We start from the raw sequence: 25,221 nt of genomic DNA on the forward strand, positions 1-25,221 counted from the left end.
CACTCCCTTGTCTCGATAACTTCATTCCAACAACTATTGGTGTGCTTGTTGGCTTGCAGTTCTTCATAGAGAACTTATCCAGAACCTTCATAGTAAAGGAACTCTGACTGAGAAAGATTCCTTTTGCTGTTTGCTTCACCTCCATTCCAATAAAGTAGTTCATTCTACCTAGATCAGACATTTCAAGCATCTCCATCATTTTTCTTTTGAAGTATTGCAGCATTATTCTATCTCCTCCTGTCACCAATAAATCATCAACATAGAGTGACACAATGAGCTGTGTTTCAGCTTGATTCCTTTTAACATAGAGTGTTGGCTCACTAGAACTCCTTTCAAATCCCAAACTGACCAGGTATGAATCAATTCGAGCATACCAGGCTCTAGGAGCCTGTTTCAGGCCATACAAGGAATTTCTTAGCCTATACACCAAATGTTATTTACCAGGCATTGTGAATCTTGGAGGTTGCTCAATGTATATCTTCTCTTCAAAAAAACCATTGAGAAATGCAGACTTCACATCCATTTGATGGATTGTCCACTGGTTCTGAGCAGCTACAGCAACCAACAATCTGATTGTATCGAGTCTGGCTACTCGAGCAAATGTTTCAATGTAGTCCAGACCATATCTCTGACTAAAACCCTTCACAACCAATCTGGCTTTCAGTTTGTTTAAGCTTCTATCTGCATTGTACTTTACTCGATAGACCCATTTTACACCAATGGTCTTTCTGTTAGCTGGCTTCTCAACCAACTCCCATGTCTGGTTCTTCTCAATCATGTTGATTTCATCAACCATAGCCTGTTTCCAGCCTTTAGCTGCTTCAGCTTCTTCAAAACTGCTAGGTTCTGCTATAGCAACCTGTGCCCTTTCATAGATTTCATCCAAGGACCTTGTGCCTCTCACAGGCACATCATCAACATCCATTTCAGGACCAAGCTGCTCAAGTTCAGCTTGATTAGGCACCAGGTCTTCTGAAACTGCTTCTGGCTCATTCTTCTCCCAATTCTAGCAAGCCTTTTCATAAAAAATAACATCTCTGCTTACCTGAACTTTGCTTGTCAAGGGATCTAGAATCCTGTAACCCTTTTTGACTGAGCTATAACTCACTAGGACACCTGGTTGAGCCCTTTTTGAGAGCTTGTCCCTCTTTGCTGCTGGTATTTGTGCATAGCACAGGCAACCAAACACCTTTAGATGTGCCAAAAAAGGCTTGAATCCAAACCAAGCCTCGAAAGGTGTCTTGGAAGCAAGAGCTTTGGTGGGAAGGCTATTTTGAAGATAGACAGCAGTGTTTACTGCCTCAGCCCACATGTTCCTGGGCAGTTTCTTCTCAAACAAAAGGCATCTGGTCATATCCATCAGACTTCTGTTCTTCCTTTCAGATACCCCATTCTGCTGAGGTGTGTACACATTCGTAAGCTGGTGTTTGATGCCAGCATCATTGTAGATGGCTTGGAACTGAGCTGAAGTGTATTCAGTGCCATTGTCTGATCTTTTCGATTTCAGCTTGTAACCTATTTCTGTTTCTACAGTAGTTTTGAACTTCACAAACACTTGAGCTGCCTCAAACTTGTGTTTCAAGAAGAAAATCCAACAAAACCTTGTAAAATCATCAACAAAGAGGATAAAATACCTGTTTTTGCTAAGTGATTCAGTCCTCATCGGGCCACATACATCAGAGTGCACCAGCTGTAGTCTTTCAGTAGCTCTCCGTATTGCATTTGTAGGAAATGGCAGTCTTGTCTGTTTCCCCATCTGGCAAACTTTACACACATCATCATGCTCCACTGAGCTGGTGAAGTTCTCAGCCAAGCCCTCACTAGCCATTCGAGCCATTGACCTGAAGTTGGCATGTCCAAGCCTTTGATGCCAGAGCTTGGAATCATTTGTAGAGGTTATGTATGCTGACTTTGAGTCATTTGGCCAATGAACCTCAAAGCTTTTGTCAGTCATTGTGACTGTCATAAGGCTTAATCCACTTGGATCAACAATGTGGCACTGTTTGTCCTTGAACACAACTGAATAACCTTTCTCAAGCAGTTGAGCTATGCTGAGAATGTTTCTGTCAATTTCAGGCACCAATAGCATATTTGGAATGACTTTGTTGCCTGTAGGAGTACATATCAGCACCTCTTCTCTTCCTTCAGCCCTTATGAACTGACCATTTCCAACCTTGACCTTGGTTTTACAACTTTTATCCAAGGTTTTAAACAAGGAGGCATCTGGTGACATGTGGTTAGTGCAACCACTGTCCACTAACCAACCTTTTGAACATTTCTTCTCAGCAGCTAAGCAAGAAACAGCAAAAACCTGTTCTTCTTGATCACTGCTATCTTCAGCCACACGAGCTTCAACCTTTGACTGCTGAAATTGGTTCTGCCTTGGCTTGTTTCTGTTCTTGCAGACCCTTTCAACATGACCCTTCTTCTTGCAGTGTTGGCACACAGCATCTGGCCTAAACCAACATCTATCTTCTGGATATCCTGGCCTCTTGCAATATCTGCAGGGCTGGTCACTGCTCCTTGTAGCATCAGGCTTAGGCCTATTTTTCCAAAGCTTTTTGCCTCTATGAGCATTGGTGCTTGAGGCTTCTCTGGCCTTGGCTTGAAATGCACATTCCTAGTGATCTTCAGTTCTGCTAGCTCTCCTTCGTTCCTAAGCATAGAAAGTGTTAATCAACTCAATTAAAGAGATGCTAGCAAGGTCTCTTGAGTCCTCTAATGAGGATATCTTTGCCTCATATCTCTCAGGCAAAGTGGAGAGGACTTTCTCCACGATTCTTGCCTCATCAAAGTGCTCACCAAGGAGCCTTATGCTGTTAACCACTGCCATGATTCTATCTGCATACTGCTTCACTATTTTTTCTTCCCTCATCTTTAGATTCTCAAAGCCTCTCCTCAAATTCAACAACTGCTGTTGCCTTGTTCTTTCTGTGCCTTGAAACTCCTCCTTAAGCTTGTCCCAGGCCTGTTTTGGAGTCTCACAGGCCATAATTCTGGCGAAGATGGCATCTGACACACAGTTCTGGATGCAGGACATGGCCTTGTGCCTTTTGGTCCTCTCATCAGCATTTGTCTGATCTGAGCTACTGTGGGATTGGCCCTCAGTGGTGCTGGCTCAGCATTTGTGTTCACAACTTCCCACAGATCAAAGGCCTGCAGGTAAGTCTTCATCTTTACCAGCCATATGTGGAAGCCTTCTCCATTGAAGACTGGTGGGGCTGCTGGTGAAAAACTTGAGGAAGCCATTCAGTTTTCTTGGTTTGATACAATAGGTCCACTAAGAATACAACTCTAGATACCAATTGTTGGTGTTTGAGGGCAGGAGTAAGCTGGTTTGATCTTGCTTGGATAGCAAGTGTCGAGCCTTGCTCAAGAAACAATCAAAGAAGAAAGAAAAATTGCAAGTGGAAAAACAGAAAAGAGAAGAGAGAATTTGATGATGAAAATGAACTAAATTCTTCATTAACTTGACAAAAGACATAAAGTCATTACATATATGAGTTAACATTCTCAAAATTAACAAGTTACTACCTAAATTTATACCTAACACCACTAGTTTACCTAGTAACTTGATAAACTTACTTGAATACCAAAAACAAGCTACCTAAACTTGTCATTCATCACCTAATTACATCAAAATGCAGCTACCAACTAAGTTTGATTCAAACTAAAAATACAAAACATTCATTAAAGAAACTAAATGGAACAAGAGAGCTTTAGTTTGCTGCTTGAAGTACGTTCTCTGTATGGTCACCTTTGCATGGGAAGCTGGTTGGATGGGAACTATCTTCAACAGAAAGTCATCATAGGGATGATCAGCTTTCCTAACGTACCAATGCTAGACGCATCAAAACCTATGAACATAGACACAAAGATACAATGTTTTAACCCTCCATATACAAGGGGGAAAAACAAACATTCTTGTCTAATAAAGATACAAGCACTGTTAAGTATGACTCCTATTTTCAGTCAAATTTGAGAAATAATCTTTTAGTTAAACTCTGTTTATTTGTTTCAGTCAAACACTGATTAGTTTAGATTATTTTATTATTATTTGACATATGAATTTAGCCTATAAATAGGCTCTTTTACAACCTTAGTAAATACACCCATTAGATTAGAACTCATAACATATTTACAGAATTTTGCGTTTACGTTTTGAGGGTTTTTTGTTTTTCAGGTTTTCGGGGTTTAGTTTTATCTCCATCTTTTGTACTCTTCATTCTTTTGCCATTATAGTAAAATTATCTTTGCCCGGGGTTTTTATCCTCTTTGGAGGGGTTTTTTCACGTTAAATTTGTGTGTTCAATTTTTCAATTTATTCTGCTATTTTTGTTACTTGTTGCTTAATCGAGACGATCCTAACAAGTGGTATCAGAGCTAGTTAAAAAATCAGCCCATTCAGATATGGCAACAACAAGGTTTGAAATTGAAAAGTTCGATGGTGAGACAAATTTCAATCTGTGGCAAGTTAGGATGATGGCAATTCTAGTTCAATCCGGTTTGAAAAAGGTTGTTACTGGGAAAAAGCTTGAGAATCTAAATAAAACAGAATGGGAAGAGCTTGATGAAAATGCCTTGTCTGTAATCCAGTTGTGTCTCGCGAATACGGTATTACAGGAGGTATTGATAGAGAAGACCTCATCCGCCTTGTGGAAAAGGTTAGAAACTCTTTATGCGACTAAATCTCTGGCTAACCGTTTAGTGTTGAAACAACGTCTATTTACGTTTCGCATGGACGGAGGTGAGCTTCTTAGAGATCACATCAGTTAATTCATTACTCTTTTAAATGATTTAAAGAACGTTGAGGTTCATATTGATGATGAAGATCAAGCTATGCTATTATTGTGCTCTTTACCCCCTTCATACAAGTCTTTCAGGGAGACCCTGATTTATGGTAGAGACAAAATCTCGTTCGAAGATGTGAAGGGTCATTTGTTGAGTAGAGATAAACTCGACAATGAGCTTCATTTGGATAGCAAGGCAGATAGGCAATCTTCCGTTTTGGTAGCATCAAATAAACGAGACAAAATGTGTCGCTATTGTAAAAAGTTAGGTCACGTCAAAGCAGATTGTTATAAACTGCGAAATGAAAGAGCTGCTGAGAGTAACGAGGAAGATGTAGCTGGTGCTAATTTGATCGATGAAAGCGGTGATGATTTCTTGTTAGTGTCAACGAGCGATAACTCCAAGCTCACGTCCGAGTGGATCCTAGATTCGGGATGTTCTTTCCACATGTGTCCCAATAGAGAATGGTTCTCCACATACAGTTCGGTTGAAGGTGGAGTTGTGCGCATGGGAAACGATTCATCTAGTAAGGTAATTGATATTGGTACTGTTAAAATTAGGATACACGATGGGATGATTAGGACACTCTCAGATGTCAGGTATGTACCTGATTTACGAAAGAATCTCATCTCCTTAAGTATTTTAGACTTGAAAGGATGCAGAATCAACATCGAGTCAAACGGCATTAAAGTATCTCGTGGAGCTCTCGTTTTGTTAAAAGGTAAAAGAACTGGCAGTCTTTATAATCTGGAAGGTTCTACAGTGACCGGTGAAATCGGACGTCCCTCATCCGTTACAGAGTCGAAGTCAACTCATTTGGTGTAACACCCCGACCCGTGTCCGTCGCTGGATTAGAGTTACGAGGCATTACCGATCAAAATCTTACCCAAAATTATTATTATTATTATTTTTAACTCAACCACAAAATTCCATTCCATATATATATTATCACATAACCAATTAAAATCAAACATGCACCTTTAATCAAATTTCATTTACTAACCACGTTTCAACAATTCATCCATCTCATTATCATTTACCTAATCAAAATTTGATATCATAAATCAAACATTTATCCAAGCATTTATTTCATTTTAATTTACTAATTATACTACATATTACAAACTTAAGTAATCTACCTGTTTGGATGACTCTTATACACAAAAATTGGGCAAGTATATACACAATACATCATATACATATAATACACATATTATTTTGAAATAGGCTTAAATATAACTATTTTATACAACTATTAACAAATATACTAAACACATCACACTTCCATATAAATAACCGAAATTTGCATAAGCTTAAACATTATATATATATATACCAATTAGATCAAAAATATAAAACCAAGCTTAATCAAAATGAGTAAGCCATTTTCGTATGGCTCATAATCACATATCCCAAAATTAAACATATTAACTAGACTATACATGCCATAGGTTCGAATTCAAAATATATAAAATACCAAAGACGGTCGATAGTGTGATAGACTATGCTGACGATCCCCGAGCTCCTAACGCGACTCCAAAATCTATAAAACAAAGGTAAACAAATACAACACACATTAAGCTATTAAAGCTTAGTAAGTCATAAGCAAAAATTCATATATATATACTTATACTTATTCCATCATTAAGTTAAAATAAACCAAAATCATTTATATATTTATATATATCAAATGCATATAATCACTTAATTTAACATATTCAGATCACCGGCACTTAGCCTGCTAGGTTTATAACCTGATTCATATCACCGGCACTTAGCCTACTAGGCTTATAGCCTGATTCAGATCACCGGCACTTAGCCTACTAGGTTTATAACCTGATTCAAATCACCAATTCCAAACTTGATAATTCAATGATTCAACCGAATACATTTATATATATATCTTTATATTATAGATTCAACTACTACCATCATAATATTTAACTTCCATTATACTTAAATAATATACATTTCACATTCGAACATATTAAAATAATCTAAGCTAATAACTTTGTTCCTTTGATTGAGATCACCGAAGACTTAGCCTGCTAGGCTTATAGCTCGATTCGGATCATAGCACTTAGCACTGCTAGGTTTATAACTGATTCAAATCACCAATTTCAAACTTGATAATTCAATGATTCAACCGAATACATTTATATATATTTGAGTCTATCATCTACATATATAATTACATACTTATAATCAAAACATGAATTTATACTTGTATACTCATACATATTGAATCTAATATATACATCCCTAATTTCATACTCAACTCCATATAAGGTATCATACATGTATATGCGTGCTTGTTCGATCCAAACACACACACACATATATATATATATATATATAAATATTATATATATATATATACCTTTGATTAAAACCAAAAATTATACATGCATTTACCTTAATATATTGAATCTTTTATGAACTTATATAACATTCATACTTCAATTAAGATCAAGAATTTAAATATATATATATTACACACATATATATATTCGTACATTATATAAACACAACCATAACATCTGAACTTTTAATTGAATCCAAAAATTTATACTTTTATATACATACCTATTCGAACATCATATATATATGTATAAGATTCACACATCAACTAACATCAATTTTATACTTTTAGTTATAGCTCATTAATTATAAAATAAATATACTTATATATATATATTGATTTGATAACATGAATTTGCTAATAGACTTACCTCGGATATCAGCGGACACGATCGACTATTCGATTACTTTCGTTTTTCCCCGATCCAAATCCGTTTTCTTCGTTTCTTGATCTAAACATAATCAAATTTAACCTTTTTATTCATAAAAACAGTCAATTAAGTCCAAAAATACATAAATGGAAAAATTACCATTTTGCCCCTAACATTTTACACTTTTTGCAATTTAGTCCTTTTTGCACAAAACACAAAATACACAAAATTTGCCCACACTAAGCTAGGGTTGAATGTTCCTTGTCTTCATAAAAGTCCACACATTTCATTTATTTCACATTTTAGTCTCTAAAAATATTATTTTTGCAATTTAACCCTAATTACTCAATTTCACCAAAATTTCCAATACAAAACATATTAATCTAAAACATATCATTCATTATTCATTATCAAACATCACAAAACACAATTATTCATCAATGGCATAGCTCAAAATATTCATCAAAATAAAAAATTCAAGCATGGGTCGGATAGTACTCGAAGCAACGATCTCAAAAACATAAAAATCATCAAAAACCGAACAAAATCCATACCTTAATCCAAGCTTGAAAGTGCCGAATGAAACAAAGCTTTAAACCCTTTTATTTTCTTCCCAATTCGGCCAAAAAAAAGATGAAGAACATAAAAATACATAAATGGGAAATTACCATTTTGCCCCTAACATTTTACACTTTTTGCAATTTAGTCCTTTTTGCACAAAACACAAAATACACAAAATTTGCCCACACTAAGCTAGGGCTGAATGCTCCTTGTCTTCATAAAAGTCCACACATTTCATTTATTTCACATTTTAGTCTCTAAAAATATTATTTTTGCAATTTAACCCTAATTACTCAATTTCACCAAAATTTCCAATACAAAACATATTAATCTAAAGCATATCATTCATTATTCATTATCAAACATCACAAAACACAATTATTCATCAATGGCATAGCTCAAAATATTCATCAAAATCAAAAATTCAAGCATGGGTCGGATAGTACTCGAAGCAACGATCTCAAAAACATAAAAATCATCAAAAACCGAACAAAATCCATACCTTAATCCAAGCTTGAAAGTGCCGAATGAAACAAAGCTTTAAACCCTTTTATTTTCTTCCCAATTCGGCCAAAAAAAAGATGAAGAACATGGCTTTTAATTTGTTATATTAAACATATATTAACATTATTATTAATTTACTATATTAACCTTTACTAATATATATATAAAACATATATAATAAGGTTACATTAGTCCTTTGCCACCCACTAACTTACATAGTGGCTAATTGCATCATAACACCTCTAAATTATAAAGACAACAACAATTAGGCACCTTCATATTTAACCATTAAATTTTTATTTTATGCGATTTAATCCTTTTATTTAATCGGACACTCAAACGGCGAAATTAAAGCACGAAATTTTCACACTAGTAAATTCACACATAATAAACACAGAAAATAATATAAAAATATTTTTTTCTAATTCAGATTTGTGGTCCCGAAACCACTATTCCAATTAGAGTCAAACCGGGTTGTTACATTTGGAGCGGAGGCAACTTGGTCATAGGAGGGAAAAATGTATGATCGTTTCATTGAAGAAAGGTTCTCTTTTGGATGCAGGTTTTGAAAAGTTAGGGCATTGTGTTCATGAAAATCAGACCCGGGTTAGTTTTGATTTGGTAGTGTACAAGTCAAAGGCTAGAAGTCTTCCAGTTTCTAAGCATAGATTCGACTCAGTTAATTCCCTGCATAGTTCAAGATAGGCTCGTGGCGGGCTTTGGCAAAGATGGCGTTGTGGAAATATGAGTCAAGGTGGAGATTTGTTAAGTATGACTCCTATTTTCAGTCAAATTTGAGAAATAATCTTTTAGTTAAACTCTGTTTATTTGTTTTAGTCAAACACTGATTAGTTTAATTTATTTTATTATTATTTGACATATGAATTTAGCCTATAAATAGGCTCTTTTACAACCTTAGTAAATACATCCATTAGATTAGAACTCATAATGTAACACCCCTTACCCGAGACCGTTGCCGGAGTCGAGCACGAGGCATTACTTAACTTATCTTACTAATTCGGAGCATAAAAATTTACTTTTGCAAATTATTTTCACTATTTACAGCAAAGCTGTCCAACTGCGCAACAGTCACTAAATTAATTATAACTTGAGCTATGGAACTCAAAATTTAACTCCGTAAATTTTCCTTGAAACTAGACTCATATATCTTCCTACCATAAAATTTTTAGAATTTTTGGTTCAGCCAATTAGTACAGTTTATTAGTTAAAATCTCCCCTGTTTCACCATTCGACTATTCTGACCTCTTGTTACTAAAAATAAGTTTTCTCACTGTAGAATTTTCATATGCTATTCCCACTTGTTCCTACAGAAAATAGACTCATTAAGGAATCTAAGCATATAAATTTCAACTCATAACCATTTTTTTATAATTTTTAATTATTTTCTAAACTCAGAACAGGGGACTCCAAAAATAGTTCTGACCTTGTCTCACTAAAATTCACATATCTTAAAATATAAATTTCCTTTTGCTACACTGTTATTTTTCCATGAAAATAGACTCAACAAGCTTTAATTCCAAATATCATTCATCCTCTAATTCATTTTATACCATCCTAGGTGATTTTTCAAAGTCATGTCACAGTGCTGTCTGAATTCTGTTTCTTTGCAAAATTTTACCCTTTTATGATTTCCATTCATAGTTTATCACCTAAACTTTTATAACAACAAACACTTCCATACTTAACCATTTTAGCAACCATTCATCATCAAATACTTACACATCATTCTTTAGCAAGATCATAAATACAAACATTTAGAGTAACTAAATCCCTATACATGCCATAACTCAAACGTGTTTCGACATAAAATACCGAGCAGTTGTGGTTGATAGTGTGGACGATCTCCGACTTCTTTAGGATCCTTGAAGTAGCCTTGTAATACTATAAGAGAAAGAGAAATAAAAGACATAAGCATAAAGCTTAGTAAGTTTACTAGCAAATAAATAACAATATTTAACTTAAATAATTAAACTCAATGTCTATATCTCTAGTTTACTCTTTAGTTAATCTCATACTAGTTCTCTTACTTGTTTACTTAGAATACTTGTGTGCATAACTTACTCATCTCTTGCTGCATCGTTGAACATCAATTGATAGTATAATAAGTTCTTAACTCTTATAACTTACCTGAGCTTGCTATTTATGCTTTAAACTGAACTTTCATGAATATGATTCGCTTATTAGCCCGTTGAGCTACATTGGAACAATAAGGATACTCGGGTCTCTTCTGATAATAACATGCCAAAGCCATGTCCCAGACATGGTCTTACATGGGATGTTCTCATGTTGGTGCCCATGCCATGTCCCAGACATGGTCTTATAGGGGACCTCTCATCTCGATGCCAACGCCATGTCCCAGACATGGTCTTACATGGGACCTCTCGTCTTGGTGCCCAAATGTCATGACATTCGCATCCAGTACCATCCTTATGTATCAACGGGATTTTTTAATTTTAATTCTCTATCATTTCATACTTGGATCAACATTAAATAAATTCATAAAATAAATGCATAATTTCTGGAAAATAACAATATTAATAATAATTATTGAAATATTGTATTTATTTACCGTAAACTTACCTCGGTACCAATTATAGCCAAATTCACCAACTTAGTCTTCAACTTTATTCTTCCCTTTGTCTAACCTCGAGTTTCGTACTTCTTGATCTAAAATAGTAAATTTAACTTATTTAATAATCACATTAATCAAAACAGCCCTCGACTCTAACTTTTCAAAATTACAATTTTGCCCTAAACTTTACATAATTACATTTTTGCCCCAAGGCTCGGAAATTAAACTTCATCTCTTATTCTTATGTTTTATAACATTCTGAACAATTTTCCTTCTATGGCAATATCAAATTCCCACTCTAACATGTACTTATGAACATTAGGTATTTTTACCGATTATGTCGTTTTACTCGTTTTCACTTAAAATCGCTTAGCAAAATTGTTTAACATAATTTCTAGCTTCATATTCTATCATAAAAATCAAAATAAACACTTTTCACCTATGGGTATTTTTCCAAATATAAACCCTAGGTTAAATTATTGCTAGAATAAGCTAAATTAAGCTACCGGGATCTCAAAAACGTAAAGAACATTAAAAACGGGGCTTGGGATCACTTACTATGGAGCTTGGAAGCTTGAAAACCCTAACTATGGCTTCCCCCCTTGCTGATTTCGTTCATATGAAGAAGATGAGCATAATTTGCCATCTTTTTCCCTTTTAATTCATTTTAATTACTAGATTACCAAATTGCCCCTAACTTAAAAATTTTCTATTTCACTTATCTCATGTCCATTTTTGTCTACCAAGTTACCAATGGTATAATTACCATATAAGGACCTCCAATTTAAAGTTTCATAACAATTGGACACCTCTAACATGTAGAACTCAACTTTTGCACTTTTTGCAATTTAGTCCTTTTGACTAAATTGAGTGCCCAAACGTCGAAATTTTCGAACGAAATTTTCACGAAATCATTTTGTGAAATTGTAGACCATAAAAATATAAGAAAAATAAAATTTTTCTCATCGGATTTATGGTCCCGAAACCACTGTTCCGATAACCTCAAATTTGGACCATTACACATAACACATTCAGAGAATTTTATGTTTACGTTTTGAGGGTTCTTTGTTTTTCGGGTTTTCGGGGTTTAGTTTTATCTCCATCTTTTGTACTCTTCATTCTTTTGTCGTTATAGTAAAATTATCTTTTCCCGTGGTTTTTTATCCTCTTTGGAAGGGTTTTTCCACGTTAAATTTGTGTGTTCAATTTCTCAATTTATTCCGCTATTTTTGTTACTTGTTGCTTAATCGGGACGATCCTAACAAGCACAATAACTCATGCAAGTGCAATCAAAATAGCTAACCTTATCAAAGTGAAAAGCTTACCAGAATCCATGAACCATGACAAAGATGATAATGAACAAATCGCAAGATTCAAGAAAACAAAAAGGTCCAGAGAAACTAATAATAACCAAAAGCAAAGATAATGCCCATAAACACAAAGAATCAACAATCCATGTTAGATAATTCATTACTAGGCAAGTGAAACATAATTTATTTTGAATCCAAAAATATTCATTGGTAATATCACTTAAATCTGTAATCAAATCAAATATATATTTCTAAACCAACTAAAAAAAATACTATAGAAGGACCAGTACAAAATAAGAAAAACCACACCAAATATTTTGAAAAACTTGAATGAACAAATAACATTAAATAATTTCCACATGAATGGACCAAAAAATAACAATGAGGTAATATCTATATTAACAATACAAATCAAAGGAATCTAAAAACAGACAATACAGACACAGCGGCCAGTGGGTAAGGTTTGACAAAACCAATTTAATGGAGATGCAAGGATGTCTTAAGAACTTAAACTTAGATCAGCCAAGACTAATTACTAACCCTTAAAAAAACAAATTGACAATTCTAAAACCTTATTCTTATTGGCAAAAAAAATTATCAATTTTAAAGATATCATTAATGAATGATAAGTCAAATTATAACACATTCGACCAACATAGTATAAAAAACCTTAGAAATAAAAACAGAACTTCAGCACCAAAGGATATATCATTTGTTCTTAGGTTAATGAAAGCCAAAAATTAGCATCACTCTAATCACAACAATTTTAAACTTGGCATAGGCAAGGAGGTAAAAATTATACACAACAAAAGGAAGCTTGAACAGAAATAAAATGGAATCAATGAATTAAAAAATACAAAATGGCACATCAATACAAGCATTATCCAACTATCATAGATGCATAAAATCGATAACATATACATATCTAAAAATGAACCAAAACCAAACAAGACAAACATTGGCGTTTTCGGTTAGCGCCACTAACGTATAATATTTGTAACATTTTTGGTCCAAACGCCACTAAAAACGTCGCTAAAAGCTTAATTTCCTTTAGTGAATTTTTCACTCTAATAAGACGTACCTTTGGCATTTGAGACTTTGTTATATTAACCAAAAAAGAATCACTGGATTTGTGAAAGATGACACCTTAAATTCGCTTAAGGAAGTTGATCTTTCACAATGTAAATCTTGTTTGGAAGGTAAGATGAATAAGTGATCTTGTAATGAAAAAGGAACGAGAGCCTTGAAACCTCCAAAATTTTTGCACACTAACATATGTAGCCTCATAAACATCAATGCAATAGGTGGTTATAAGTATTATGTAACATTTATTGATGATTATTTCAAATGAGTATGTGTACCTAATACACCACAAGAGTAAAACCTTAGATAAATTAAAAAAAATTCATGTGAAAATGGAAAAATAATTAGGTTTACCTATTAAAGCATAGTATTATGTAGCCTCGTTCTCCTAATGCAGTAGCTGAGACGTATAGGTAGTTGACTCGATACTTATAGGGTCCGAAAGGTCCTATTTAGAAGGTGGTATAGTTGTTGCAGGGACTGCAATATTTGTAGCATTTTCTATGATTGGTGGTGAAGGGGACATTGCTAACGAATGCTAAATGAGTGACCTAAGCTGCTGTCAATGGGGGGTGATGAAGAGACTATTATTTTAAGATATTGTTCCTGTTAGAACAATGGTAGCAGCAATAAGCAAAAAACATCACAGCAGCATGGTTGGCCAATTTTCACCACTCCTCCTTGGACTCCATGCTGCAAATACAAATCATTCATCAAGTTTTAAGCTTGGTAGTCCTTAGATTCTTTGTTTCAAGCTAGCTCTGCTCAAGCAATTCATTTTCAACCTTGGCTTCATTCTCAACCAAATCTGACTTACACACTTGACTATCCCAGTCTTTTGTGCCAAAGATTTGTTCATCAAATGATGTATTCTCCTCATTCACAGCCTTAGTTGACAACACATCTTGCCTTGTTCCTTTGTTCACTACAATCCTGTTTCTTCTTGCACAAACAGTTCGTGAGTATAGTTTGCTTGCCTTCATTCTGCCATTTTGGCTTGCACCCACTCGAGCTTGCATTTAGACCGTCTGCCACTTCGACTTGCAGTTTGATAGGCTCACACTTTGACAGGCTCACACTTTGCTTGCTGTCTTTAGCTAGTGTCTTCAATAGGCTCGCAACTATATAGTGCTTTCACTTTTAGATAAGCTCGCACCACTTGCTGAGCTCATATCTCACACTTCTCGCTAAGCTCGCAGCTTAAGCTTGCGGCTTGCATATTTTTGCTAAGCTTTCAGCTTGCACATCGGAAAGCTCACATACTTTCGTTGAAACTCCTCCTTCAACTATTCAAGCTTGTTTGGGAGTCTCACAGGGTTGAGCTGTTGTTGTCTTCTCTACAAGTAGTCCTTAATGACATGCTTGTGCTTTGACAGCTTCTTTCTTTTTAACAAGCAGCGGAAGTAAAATCAATGGCCCTCTAAGACTTAGGCTCATGATACCAATTGTTGGGTTTTTGACAGCAGCAAAAGAAGAGAATAGAGAGTACAGAACAATGAAGCAATACATTTATAGTCAAATGTGCAACAAGGGAGCTTATGGCTGATAGCTCATTTTGCTCATTCATTCAACTAGAAAAATAATACATTTATAGTCAAATACAGCACCAAATACTACCTACTGCCACTAAGGAGCCTACTAACTTGATAAACATTGCTTGTACACATAAACAAGCCACCTAAACTAGTCATTCAACACCTAATGCATCAAGTTGTCATCAGCTTATTCATTTTCAACTAGTTTGATTACAATGAAACTAAACAAAAAACCTTGCTGTTACAGCAAGCATACGTGTTGCAGCATGTTTACAAGCTGCATGCACTTAACCAAAAACATCATAGCAGCATGGTTGACCAATTTTCACCAAATTTTTTTTTGAATCCACACTTTTTCATTCAAAATTTGAAAATATATAGAGGTTACAAAGTTAATTGAATAGTTACCTAAACACTTAACTGCTCCCACTACTTTGTCTAATAGCTAACTTATGAAATACATAAAAACAAAGCTGATAATGTCAGCTATTACATCCATCAAATTCAAATCCAAAAATCTACTAACTTTAGATATCAAGTTACAAGCCAACTTGATCAAGTTATAAAAGAACTAAAAGAAACAAAATGACTAGTTTAGGTGGCTTGTTTATGTGTACAAGCAATGTTTATCAAGTTACTAGGCTACTTAGTGGTAGTAGGTAGTATTTGGTGATGTATTTGACTATAAATGTATTGTTTTTCTAGTTGAATGAATGAGCAAAATGAGCTATCAGCCATAAGCTCCCTTGCTGCACATTTGTGAGCAAGTAAAAATATTTCTTGCATCTTGCTTCATTGTTTTGTGCTCTCTATTCTCTTCTTTTGCTGCTGTCAAAAACCCAACAGTTCCGTTGCTGTTGTGTCGTGACATAGAATTTTGTCGTGTCAAGTGGCTTGGGATTTTTTTTCGCTTCCTTTGGTGGACTTGATTGTTCGAAACTTGTGTACCCTTTAGGACGTGTTGGTGGCGGGGGTTAACTGGACTGTGTTGTCTGGTGTTGTCTTGTGGCGTCTCTGGAAGCAGCAGAACCAGTGTGTTTCTGCTATTGGTCGAGGCTGTATATGTGATGTTATAAAGGAGTTTATCATGGGCTAAGAGTATTATGGCTGCAGGTTTTGGAGATCGAGCTCGGGGGTCAGCGGTTAGCTGACGTTGGTTGGGTAGCACCGGTTGAGGGTTGTACTAAGGTGAATTGTGATGGGGCCGTGAATATTACAAGCTGCGCTGCTTCGATCGGGGGTGTCTTCCATGATTGGGTTGGTCATTTGGCTCATGGGGTTTAGTCGGTTTATTAGCATTTTATATGTAATAAGCAACATTAGGCATGGATAGAATCAATGTTGGTGAAGTTATCAATAACATGTTAAATATTTTGAAACACATGCCAATCATAGTAATGCTTTTATTTAATTGAATGAAACATTTAATCCAATTTTGATATATATAATATTTAAATGCTTTAGTATATTTAAAAACTAAATTTATATGTGAACCGGCACAAAAAATTCAACTATGATGTTCATAGTTATAAATTTTAAAATTCTGCTAAAAGATTTTTAATTTAATAATATAATAATTATATAATTATAAATTTATTGTTATTTCTTTGCAAAGGAAAAGAAAAAGATGAAACCTAATTATTACAACAGCCTGTTTCATATCAAAATAAAGAACTTAAATTTTTAGTAGGCATGGATGAAAAGCAAGAGTTTGAACTGAGTTTAAGGATACTGCCTCAAAAATTTAGAAAATTAAAGAAAGATATCCTTAAAAAGAAACAAAAAGAAGGATAAAGGAAAATGAAAATGAAGAAAACAAAAAAAGAAAATTGCAAAGTCAGATTTGATTCTAATTTAAAAATCCTTGGAAGAATTTGTGATTGAAGATGATCTTTTAGAATTAAGAATCAAAAGAAAAGAATGGGGATGACTAGATTCAATTATTGAAAATTTTGTTTTTTTTAAAAGAAGATTGTTGACAACTCTAGACAACGTCATTGCCAACATGTAATTCTACAACATCTTAGACATGTTCAAAACAACTTGTAAATTGTAATCATTTGTACATTTCCCCTCATGGACGAACTTGGTCGTAATGTCCTATCATCCTCCAAAAATGAACTCTCCCGATATTTCTCCCATGTTTTGGAATGTTCGGGGAGGTATTCCATGCATGTAGGTACACCCAAGCAAGCTATCAAGCTCTACGACTCTTCACCTTAATGGTTTTTTACCATTTCTGTTTCTTTGTAAACCATTTATCCATTAATTCCTAATGGTTTAGCTAAGTCTTTTTTTTTTTTTGTTAATGGGACTTACCTAAAATCAAATCTCTTTAGTGTCACTTTTAATTGTTAGGTACATCGTCAATTGTAACTTAAGAAAAAACTAATAGGATATTATAATTTACTTTATTTATTGGCATGCTTAACTGATGAATGTTGATTTTTTATTTATATCTTTTTATGGACTTAGAGTAATAAATCTCAAAATTATAATTGGAAAAGAGATTAGATTAAGTAATGTTGATTCTCAAGAGTCCTAGTGTGACCTACTTGGGTTTGTTGAAATGATAGTAACTTTGAAGAACTTAAAGTTAAGGAAGGACTCTTTTGATGACCTTCAATGCGATCATTGATTCCTTATAAAAAAAAGATTTATTTACCACTAGAAGTTCATGTTGAGAAGATCTTTATCACTTTATTCTATATTAAAAGTTACATAAAAAGCTATTTTTGAGAAGATAGTGATACACATTAATGGCACTTTAGCAAGTCATTAAACGTCTATTTAAGTGAAGGTTTGTTATTGGTACCGTATGTGTATGAGAAACTTATTTTTGTGTAAATTTATTCTAAGCAAGGTGTTCTTACTTTTTAGGTTGCCACAAAAACAATCTTAATAGAAAAGTGATTTAAATTGTATATAAAAGTGGGATTACAAGTTATTAAATGAATTAGATTTAAATCATATGGGAAGGTAAAAAGCTTCAATTAATCAATGAATTTCTTACCTTCCCAACCAATTGTTTGTTCCTCCAAAAAGTTGTTCAACATTTGGACCTTACCAAATTAACACCTAATCCATGTCTCATCATCCAAAAGTCATTCAATTTATCACTAGCTCTCCTCGCTTTAGCCTCGCTAATATTTTTTTTATTTTTTATACAATACCTAAAATTATCTATAATTTATCCAATTATTAAATAGGAGGATAAATACAATTCAGTATACTCAAACTCACGTCTTTTTGCATTGGCCAACCAAGCTAAGACTAAATCGGCCAATTTCTCTTTTATTTGAGAAAAAATATAATTGTACTATTTAGGCTGGAAAAAGTATATTAGATTGGTAATATTTGATATTTTTTATATTATTGGATTAAAAACTGATAATTCTATATAATTGGACTAATAAAAGCTCTAATCAATGTTGTGTGTGCGCTGCTGGTCCCAAATTTGATTCTCTACTCGTGTTATTTTTTGGACTTGGTTTGAGTAAATTATTCAATTTCAAACATACAAGTGTCGTTGCAAGACAAGGGTAACAAAATTTGGATCCGTATCATTTTAAGTGTTTGATAAAATCTTTTAACTTGTGTTGTCGGGGTGGTACCCAGGTTTTGACATATGCAATAGTAGAATGGGAGAAAAATGGCTGTGTAAATGTTAAATTTCCTTTTACAACACAATTTATTAGCTAAGAAAGCAATTTATAAAACAATGAAAGATTAATTACACCAACGTCCCTCCCTGGGCATTTGTAAGTAATGCGTAGAGGATTTCATTCCAAGAATCAGGGACTCCAGCAAGACACCAGTGGCTACAATCGTTTCCCTCTTTTCCGAAATAAACAGAAGGATGCCCATCTTTCCTCAGCAACGAAAGCGTTGTTATATCCAGCAAAGTAACACCCTTCGACATGTTTTTCAACACTTGCTTCACTACGTCCACTGCTGGTGGCAATCCTCCTGGATACGTTGTTCCATTTAACGGGGTTGTCTCGCCTTTACAGGTTGCTGAAATTGAACCATTCCATTGCCTGCCACTGTCACAAATTCACCCCCAATATTTGTTAATTAGAAGTGATTCATCGAAATATTGAAACACTATGTTGACTGAACTTCAGGTGAAGTGACATTAGCTAAAGTGCTTACTCGTAATGGGTTGGAGAGATGCCTTGAAAATAGACTTGTGTCGTGCGAGGGTCAACATTGGAATCAACCCATTTGGACCAAGTAGTTAGTCCCACTTTGAAGGCTTCCAATCTATCCATATCCTTCAATATCTTTCTGCTCCATTCAATGAAATCCCATCTGTTTCAACACACCATACCCATAAAAATTGGAGAACAAAAATGAGTCAAAATTTATCTAAAATATCACTTTAAAAGATGTTTTGAAATTGGCCAAGGGGGACAGCACTTTCCTATATAGTACTAATATAGATGCTCATCATAAACATGTTAAAAATGGAATGAGAGACAAAACATAATTAAATTTTGGAAAATGATAAAAGAAAGGCAAAAGTACCGTGGAGCCCCTGTACTACAATTAAATTGTATTTTGTCTCTTTTATTGAAAAAATGGGTAAATTAATCCTTATATGTTAAGAGCAAATTAGCCATTTCTGTTAAAAATTTCTCCATTTATACTATTATAAAATTAGCGTGGTTGATGAAATAATCAGACAGTGCAATGTTTACCTCATGTTGATATACAAGGACTAGTTTTTAACAATACAAATGAGTAAAATTTTTAATAAAAGGACAAATTATCTTTAATCTAATATATATGAACTAATTTACTCGTTTTTTGAGGAAAAAAAGGACAAAATATAATATAACTCCTAATATAATGGTCTCTATAGTACTCTTACATAAAAGAAAAGGAGACTTACGGTTGATTTTGTCCTTTGGTTGTATGAAGCCACCAATGCCATGTATTGAAAATGAGGACATCGTATCCTTTCCATGAATAATCCCCATTTTCAATTGAATCCAACTTTAATACAGTGCCTATCTTTTCTTTCACGAGATCAACAAGATACACATTGCGGGAATACTCCAACGATATTTCATACTCCTGCAATATATATATATATCCATTATTTTTATTTTAATTATAACTCTCGTTAAACTGCTAAAATAATGTTTATATATTAAAAATTATTTATTAATTAAACAAATAGTGGAACTCACCGGTAAAGCAAAAGTAGAATGGTTGCCTTTGCTCATTAAACTGTATTTGGATAGGGGCACAGATGCATGAACCATGCATAACAGTGATTGCCACATATTCAAGCTTATTGAGTCCCCAACAAACAAAATTTTTTTCCCTTTCATCTTCCTCAAGAAATCCTCACCATTAAATCTGCATTATCATTCAGCAGCAATGTTATAATAAAAATAAATAAATATTTATTTATTTATTTTATAGGAAATATCCATTATGGGTTTTCTTTTTCCCAAAAATGTCCATTATGTCTACCATTTACTATTTTTTGAATCTCATACATTGCTTAGGAAAATATCCCATATAGTCCTTGTAAGAAAATTTTTCTTAGTTGATAAAAATACAAAAATAAAATAATTGTAGAGAAGAATAATGCCTTAATGACTCGTTTGGTTACTTATGTAATAACATAAAATAATTAGGCATAAAATAAAGAATGATTAATCTAAATTTAAACTTGAAATTAGTCTAAATTTAAACTTGAAATTAGAAAGATGAATAAAAAACTCTTATAAAAATAAAATCTCTTCAAAATAAGCAAAAAAAAATATTTTCCTACTAATTCATATATTAAAACATAGTATACTATGTTTTTATAAAACCAACTTTATTAAAAATTAAAATTAATTGTTGAAATAAATTTTTATACTTATAGTCAAGAAATAGAACAACTTTTCATAACTTATCAATATAATAATTATTATTATTTTCATAAAAGTGGATAATCTGGCAGCAATAATTCGTCCCCATACATTCTGATATGTCATATATACATATACATATATATATATATATATATATATATATATATATTCCTCTATCTTTGGATACCTAGCAAGAACCTGTCGTTTTGTTTATGATTCGTCATTTTCTTGTCGGTATATATTTTGTCTGATGCTGCTAACTCATCTTAAGAAATTTCGTCGTTTATTATTTAGTTTTCCAAAAAAAACTAAAAGATATCCCAAATTAAGCAAAAATAACAAGGTAATAAAAGTAAATGTAGGGAATTTAAAAAAAAAAAAAAAACCTTGGCAATGAACAAGCAGTAGGCTTCCATTTATAATGGAGGTAGAATTGATCAGGTCGTCCATTAGCTTGACAATCAAATCCTTTAGAAATAAAGGGACAATTGGAAGTGTTGTAAAGAGGGTAAGTATCATCTTCTATCCAACTCCCTTCGAAAAAATCACAGCCGCCATCCACTTCAGATAACTCAACTTGGTTGAGCCATGAAACCAGAAAAATCAATGCAAAAGCAATACTGCAAAAGCTCATTTGATATCCATGGCGGTACCCCATACTTTTTTAGAGACAAAAAGCCGTAAGGGTGCTGCAGCACAAAGAGTTAAATATATATACTCCTTTGGTAGTGTCTGTAAGAGGGCTGTAAATAAAATTATTGCCGTTTTCTGTCTTGATTTCTTTCCTTTGGGGGGTTTAACTTTAGAGATATAAACCATTTTAGGCTGAATTCGTTATGGAAAGGATATTTAACGTATTATTAAATGGTGGATTCTTTGTCAACTCAGCTTAACCTAGTTAAAAAGCCAACATTAATTAATTCAAGATATCTACTTATATAATAAAAAATATTTTATCATAAAAGATTCGAATGAATATTTTTAAGAAAAATAAATTTTATCGGCATTTTCAAGTTATTTCTTTTACAACACTACAAATTTTAATGTTCGTAGCAATTGTATCTAAAATTATAGAGTAAAAACACTTAATTAAAATTGTACCTTTTCAATTAGCTTAGAATGAATACTTCGACTGAGTAGTTTTCTCCGCTATCCTTAAACTCATGTTATTAAGTGTAGGCTCAGTTCGAATCAAAAAAATTTTCACAGAATTATCAATAGGGTAACTTCATAATTTCTCTAAACTTCTGAACCAAATTGTAAATAAAAAAAATATCTCCAGAAATATTTTGAAATAAAAAATAATGACTCATGCCTCTCTTCATATAGGGAAAGCTTAGAGAGTTTAATTGTCATCAAACTTAATCACTTTAATATTAAATTAATATAATACTTATCAAGATAAATATTAGATTAAATTTAACATTAAATCTATTAAATTAATAAAATATCTATCTACAAGATAAATATTAAATCCAATTTAATACTAAGATAATCACTTTAATATTAAATTAATAAAATATTATTAAGATAAGTATTAAATTAAATTAAATTAAATATTAAATTTATTAAAATAATATTAATTTTGAAATAGTTAACTTGAAATCAAATTATATGATAGAGTCTCAATAGGAGTGTGATTCTTCCACTACTCAACCGTCGAAGAATCGTTGTCGTTGACCACCAGAATATCAGTATTGTAGTCACCGACACCGCTGTGCCCAATGGTGTAATAGTAAGGCGACACCCTCATGGCACCCCTGAACCGGTTCAGTTCGGGCAAATGACAGTTCGATTGATCCAGTTCAGCCACCGGTTGGATTGTTGGCACTTGGTTCGACCAATTTTGGGTCTCGGTCTCGGTTTTTGGTTCTTGGTTCTAATTTTTAATCTCAAGTCTAATTTTTAAGTCAAATTACCAATTGAGCCAATTGTCTGACTTGAAAATTAATTTTCAAAAATATTATATTTATTTTAATTAATTTGATTAATTTAATTTTACTTGATTAGAATTAATTTTTCCCAAAAGTCACCGAGATTTTCCAAAATTATTTTTTATTAAAATTCTTTAATAAAATTCTCTAGTTGAACAATTCTTGCAATTGTCCAATTTAATTTCACATCGAGTAAATTGATTAAATTAAATTATTTCTAAAGTTGTAGAATTTTCTTCCGATTCAAATGAACTCGATTTAGCTTTTATTGAGTTAGCGGAGGGACCAATCGAATATATACAATTAAACTCTAGTAATTGCAATTATGTATAGAAGTATCATTCGATAATTCACAATTTACTTAAATCATGGAGTCAGTCTAAAAGAAGTAATATGATTGAAAACTCCTTAATGTATACTCTTCACGAAAGCAATTCATTCAACTACTTTATCCAATAATAACCTCATCATGTGTGAGTTACCCTCATATGATATAATTAATTCCTTGAAGTTAAGTCTATTCACTTAATACAATCTTATTTGATCTTATTGTCACCATTGTGCCTTCTTAATGATTATTATAATCATTGTTAACAAATTACTATGATAAATTGCTCGTTCGAGAACAAGTAAACAGTGATCATATTCCATATTTATCAATCCACATAATACCAATGAGAGAATATCGTTAACTCTTTAATCAAGTTACGAATTTCATTGTTGCTAGTAAAGCCATACCATACACAATCCATGTACCCAACACACCAACTATGGACTCAATCATTTTTAGAGTATAAGCTTCCACTTATATCAAAGCACCATGAGTTATATATGCATGGCTAGTGACTAACTCAGGATTTAGGTAAATCACACTATAAATGTCATAAGTGAATTAATTCACAAATAGATTTAAAATTAATTTAACTTGGGTCAAGTTTAATATATCATTCTTCCAATGAGTACATCCATGTTTTTATCCGTGGAGTCAATAGCTCCGATAGTAAAGACTAGTCATCTCTCAAACTGAAATTGTAAACGACATAATAATCCCTTTAGGTATTTGAATCAAACACCCACTTTGATTCTTTTACGGGATTATAGACTTGATTAGATATTTATTTACTAAAGTAAGTTGCCTTTCTCGCAATGTAAACATTCTTACAATGTCACTTATCATCAATTTGAACTTAAACAATCAATGAACTAATATTTGCTTATCACAATTTTGTCATGCGGGCAAATCATGAAAGAAAGAAATACAAAAGATATAACGTTGAAATGTGAAATTAATTTTATTTATTTATTTATCGTTCAAATACATAGAAAATAGTTATATGTTTACTACAACATGAAGACTAAATTTCAAATATAAGGAGACTAGATTTCAAATGTATAAAATAAACAAAAATTTAGAGCCTACTTTAACATTCAAATTTTCACTTTATAATTTAGTACAAACAAATTATTAATCCAACACAAAGCAAGGAAACATACTATGGCCATTAAAAGCCACCCGAGATATATGGAACCTTTTAATCATTAATATATATTAAATCCTTTTAAAAAAATTGGGACAAAAATTAAAATTATATTAAAATTTGATATCTCTATTATATATAAATGTTTAATTGAGTTGGTCTTATAACTCAACTCGACATCAACTTTGTTAAAAAACATTATTTAAAAATAGGGGTGGAGGTATTTGAAGCAGGGGTTCAACAATTGCAAAATGCACTGGTTGTTCAATTCATTGGGAAAATATCTAATCTTGGGCAATTTCAGCGATTAGCAGGAATGCTTTGGGGAAAAAATGGCATTATTGAGGTGAAGTTTGCTGGATCAAATCTATTCATTGCACAAATTTCCTCTGAAGCTGATCGTACTAGAGTTTTGGAAATAGGTTCTTGGCATATACAGAACAAATCTCACATTGTGAGGAAGTCGAAGCCAAGCCTCCCATCATTAGAATTCAACATCGTTGAACTCCTGTGTAGATTTATCCGAGTAATGTGCCACTTGAGTTGTTTACAAAAGATGGCTTAAGCTACATAGCAAGTGCTCTGGGTTCTCTGCTTTAGATGGATAGAGTTGTTGCAAATTGGGAAAGGCAACTAGAGTTAAGTAGGACAACATGCAACACATATTGAATAATAATTTTGGTGATTGGAATATTCTAAACAACTATTCTCATGCTCAAAATGGAAGGATATGGGTTCTTTGGAAGTCTCCAGTGAACTTGAGTTTTGTGGCAGCTACTGATCAAAGTTTTAGCTGTACAATTGCATATGCAAATCAACATTTC

At 33.1% G+C, this 25,221-nt stretch overlaps 1 protein-coding gene and 1 long non-coding RNA gene across 2 annotated transcripts; both read right to left on the reverse strand.

Moving 5' to 3' along the window:
* Positions 1 to 10,319: 10,319 nt before the first annotated feature.
* LOC128039247 (uncharacterized) lies at positions 10,320 to 11,801 on the reverse strand. Its single transcript, XR_008193744.1, has 3 exons — positions 11,740 to 11,801; positions 11,190 to 11,276; positions 10,320 to 10,490 (listed from the first exon to the last, which is right to left on the reverse strand). It is a non-coding gene; the product is annotated as an uncharacterized LOC128039247 (long non-coding RNA).
* A 6,910-nt stretch (positions 11,802 to 18,711) lies between these two features.
* Positions 18,712 to 21,682, reverse strand: LOC105776849 (protein trichome birefringence-like 41). Its single transcript, XM_012599790.2, has 5 exons — positions 21,372 to 21,682; positions 20,308 to 20,479; positions 20,007 to 20,191; positions 19,265 to 19,423; positions 18,712 to 19,155 (listed from the first exon to the last, which is right to left on the reverse strand). The coding sequence occupies exons 1-5, from the start codon at positions 21,641 to 21,643 to the stop codon at positions 18,843 to 18,845; spliced, it is 1,101 nt and encodes a 366-aa protein (XP_012455244.1). The 5' UTR covers positions 21,644 to 21,682; the 3' UTR covers positions 18,712 to 18,842.
* Between the last annotated feature and the right edge of the window lie 3,539 nt (positions 21,683 to 25,221).

Source organism: Gossypium raimondii, chromosome 1 (genome assembly GCF_025698545.1).
Source record: "Gossypium raimondii isolate GPD5lz chromosome 1, ASM2569854v1, whole genome shotgun sequence".
Classification (NCBI taxonomy): Eukaryota; Viridiplantae; Streptophyta; class Magnoliopsida; order Malvales; family Malvaceae; genus Gossypium; species Gossypium raimondii.